General features: G+C 42.4%; 1 protein-coding gene across 1 annotated transcript; it reads right to left on the bottom strand.

The window, feature by feature from the left end:
• Positions 1-238: 238 nt before the first annotated feature.
• On the bottom strand, positions 239-1,207 carry LOC120866652 (olfactory receptor 1E5-like). The gene has a single exon (XM_040244445.1). The coding sequence runs from the start codon at positions 1,205-1,207 to the stop codon at positions 239-241; it is 969 nt and encodes a 322-aa protein (XP_040100379.1).
• Between the last annotated feature and the right edge of the window lie 2,355 nt (positions 1,208-3,562).

Below are 3,562 nucleotides of genomic sequence, written 5' to 3'. Positions count from 1 at the left end.
AAAAATTAATTGGAAGTTTAAAAATAATGCTTCTTAGAGTAACCTGGAGAGAAAAAACAAGCAAGATTCTGCTAGTAGATCACTGACATCCCCTTTCCAAGCCCTACTACATACCTCCACCATATCTCTGTTACTTATTGGACAATATCTTACTATGGAATTTTAACAAAAAGATCATTGAAAAAAGAAGTCTGGGTTAATATCCCCATATTAATACCAATATACCAACGATATAAAATTATGCAAAAGTCCAAACTTGACCATCACAGAGAAAAGGGAGCTTTTTTCTCCAAAAGACTCTTCCCAGAGCTCCCTTCATGTCTCTGTTCCTCAGGCTGTAGATGAAGGGGTTCAGCATGGGGGTCACCACATTGTACATCATAGCCATCACAGTCTCCTTAACAGTAGAATTATTAGCTGATGGACATAAGTAGAGACCAATAATTGTCCCATAAAACAGGGACACCACAGTGAGGTGGGAGCCACAGGTGGAGAAGGCCTTGTGGATACCCCTCTCAGAAGGGACCTTGAGGGTGGAGGACACGATTCGAGCATAGGACGTGATGATGAGTAGAAAGGGGATCACAAGAATGAGCTCTCCCGTGATAAATATCACCAGCTCATTCACTCGAGTGTCAGAGCAGGACAGCTTCAGCAGAGCAGACATGTCACAGAAAAAGTGGGCAATTACGTTGTCTTCACAAAAATGCAGCCTGGCCATGAGCAGGGTGTGCAACATGGCATGGAATGTGGTCAGCACCCAGGACAGCACCAGCAGGGAGAGACAGAGCCTGGGGCTCAGGATGGTGGTGTAGTGCAGGGGGAAGCAGATGGCCACGTAGCGGTCATAGGCCATGGCCACAAGGAGGAAGCTCTCCAGGTCTCCAAAGAACAAAAGGAAGTACATTTGTGTCAGGCAGCCAGCATAGGGGATGGACGGGTCTTGGCTCTGCATGTCCTGCAGCAACTTGGGCATTGTGACAGAGGAGAAGCAGAGGTCAGAGAAAGACAGGTTACTGAGAAACAAATACATGGGTGTGTGCAGGTGGGGGTCCAGGCAAATGAGGATGATGATGAGAAGATTCCCCAGGACAGTGGTAATGTACATGGCCAGGAATAGGGCATAGAACAGGTTCTGATGCTCTGACTCGATGGGCAGTCCCAGCAGGAGGAACTCTGAGACAGTAGTTTGATTCCTTCCTGTCATGCTCTGTCTCCAGTGCCTTTAGGAAGAAATAACAATGTCCATGAAAACTTGAATTTCAAAATAAGCATATTTCTATGATATATGGAGCGCTAGCTGCTTTGCAAAAATACTTTATATCATTCTCATCACAATAATTACAATCTTTACAGGACTCCAGTTCTCTATAATCAGAATCCCCGTGATTGGAAATCATTTATTTTCTTCACTTTGCTTTAAAATGTAGCAATGTTCCAGATTTTTTAAAGCACACCCTTATCCACCAAGTCCTGAGACACAGGATGTCTTGGTTTTTCCTCATACCCCCACTAACTGTAATTGACTTCTGTTTTGTCAATATCTTCAAGTGGATTGGTGCTCCTGGGCTTTTCCCTAAACATGGTTCCCATGTAATTCTATACATACCACAAAGAAAAACATCTACTCCAATGGCTTTGATAATTATTTAAGCTTTAGTTGTAAATGTCTCTTTAACCTGTGAAACAGTATACCCAGTTGCCTAATTGTTATCTTCCTTTGGACATTGCACCCTCATTTGCAGCAGAGAAACTCATGCTGTCTCTTTGCTGCCCTTCTGCCAATTCCCTCCTCCTCTAATTTCTCATATTTCTCAGTAAAAAGGAATCCAGGTATTCTACAACCTGAAAGTATTCTTTCATTCCCTCCTTTGGTCATTATCAGCTTCCTATCTGTGGGCAAGCCCTACAGATTCTCCTACCCTTTCAGACACTCCTATTAGCCACTCTCAGTACCCTTGATCTGGTGACATCATGTCCTTTCTCTACAATTGGGATGGCCTCTTAACTCATCTCCCTCCTTCCATGATTGAACCCTTCCCCTTTGATATCCTTTGATCACACTGTTTATAGCTGTCTTCCCTACAGAATGGCAGGCTACCTGTAGGAAAGGCCATGTCTGCCGATATGACCGCAGCAGTGCTTGCAGCTGGCAGAGTGTCTGGACGTGGTTGACATATCACAACACTAATTGGTAGCATTTCCAGCTGAAACATGCATTCTTCCAACTTGAAAGACCACGAACTCCTTCTAAATTAGGAGTTTGCTGTCTGCTCCTACTAAATCTTCCCAGAGCTAGACTCAACTCCTAGTGCTAGCACTTTGGCACTGAATTTGACTCTGTATTACTGAATTTACGGATGTAATTTGTCCCCATGGAAAATGTCCCCACACCAGATACACTATTCTTTTCACCATCACAGAGGATATAAATAGAGATATTCATCTATATAGATATAGATGTACTCTCCAACTGATTCATTTTCTTTCAAGAATCTTGATTAATCCACCTCAGCGTGCCAAAAGCTGGCAAAAAAAATTAAAAAAGGCAAAGGAGAAGCATCATTAGATGTGGGACGCTCCTTTGTGAAAGACATAATGGAATCCAACATCTGGGATTTCACTCCCTGATGTGGGCTGATCCAGCCATGTCAACAGGTTTTACACATGGACAAAGGTACTCATATCACATTGAGAAGAAGCATTGAAGAAAATCATAATTTTCTCAGAAATTTTTTCCCTGGCAAGTGAGCAGGTCCCAATTCTCATGCCAAGAGTGTGACTGCGGATCACAAACCAGAGCCAGGACTTGGGGATGTTATCACTGATCATGCCCCGAGCCTCTCACATTCTACGCCCGTTTAAGTCAGTAGATCTCAGCCTGGACTTCTCCTACAGCAACAAAATGCAGTGGTTCTAAAATTTAATAATCCATGAAAATTCCCTGGGAGTTCGGGAAAACCCTGATTTTGACAGTAGGTCTGCTCCTGCACTTGGTTGCTAAGTACTGGTAACTTCATTATGGCATAATGCCTCTGCACTTCAGTTAGCACCCAGTTAAAGCCCATGCCATGGTCCATGGCCTACACAATGAGTAGCAAGGATACTTGATACATTTTAAAAATAGAAATTACTGAAGCCCTCAGATATATTTAACCAGTTTTTTATTGGAATATCATTGCTTCAGTCCATGGCATCGCGAGGAGTCGGACACGACTTGGTGGCTGAACAACAACATCGCTTCACAATATTGTGTCTGTTTCTGCTGTGCAACATCCATACAAAATTTTCTAGAGCTCCAAAGTGATTCTAACATAACATAAGAGTTCAGAATTATGACATTAATGCTTACATTGAGTTGTCACTATGCTGAAATGATTCAATATCATGGGAATAAATAACATGATGAGTAATACACAAAAATGCAGGCATTAATAAAAATAGATTATAACTGGTGGAATATTAATAAACATTTCTCAAACGTAGTGAAATTTTAGGAGGGAGAGAGGTGGAAAAGAGGAGCATTCAGTTCAGTTTAGTTCAGTTGCTCAGTCGTGTCTGA

The sequence above is a fragment of the Oryx dammah genome, unplaced genomic scaffold (assembly GCF_014754425.2).
Source record: "Oryx dammah isolate SB20612 unplaced genomic scaffold, SCBI_Odam_1.1 HiC_scaffold_8, whole genome shotgun sequence".
Classification (NCBI taxonomy): Eukaryota; Metazoa; Chordata; class Mammalia; order Artiodactyla; family Bovidae; genus Oryx; species Oryx dammah.
This window is presented reverse-complemented; position numbering and strand designations above follow the sequence as displayed.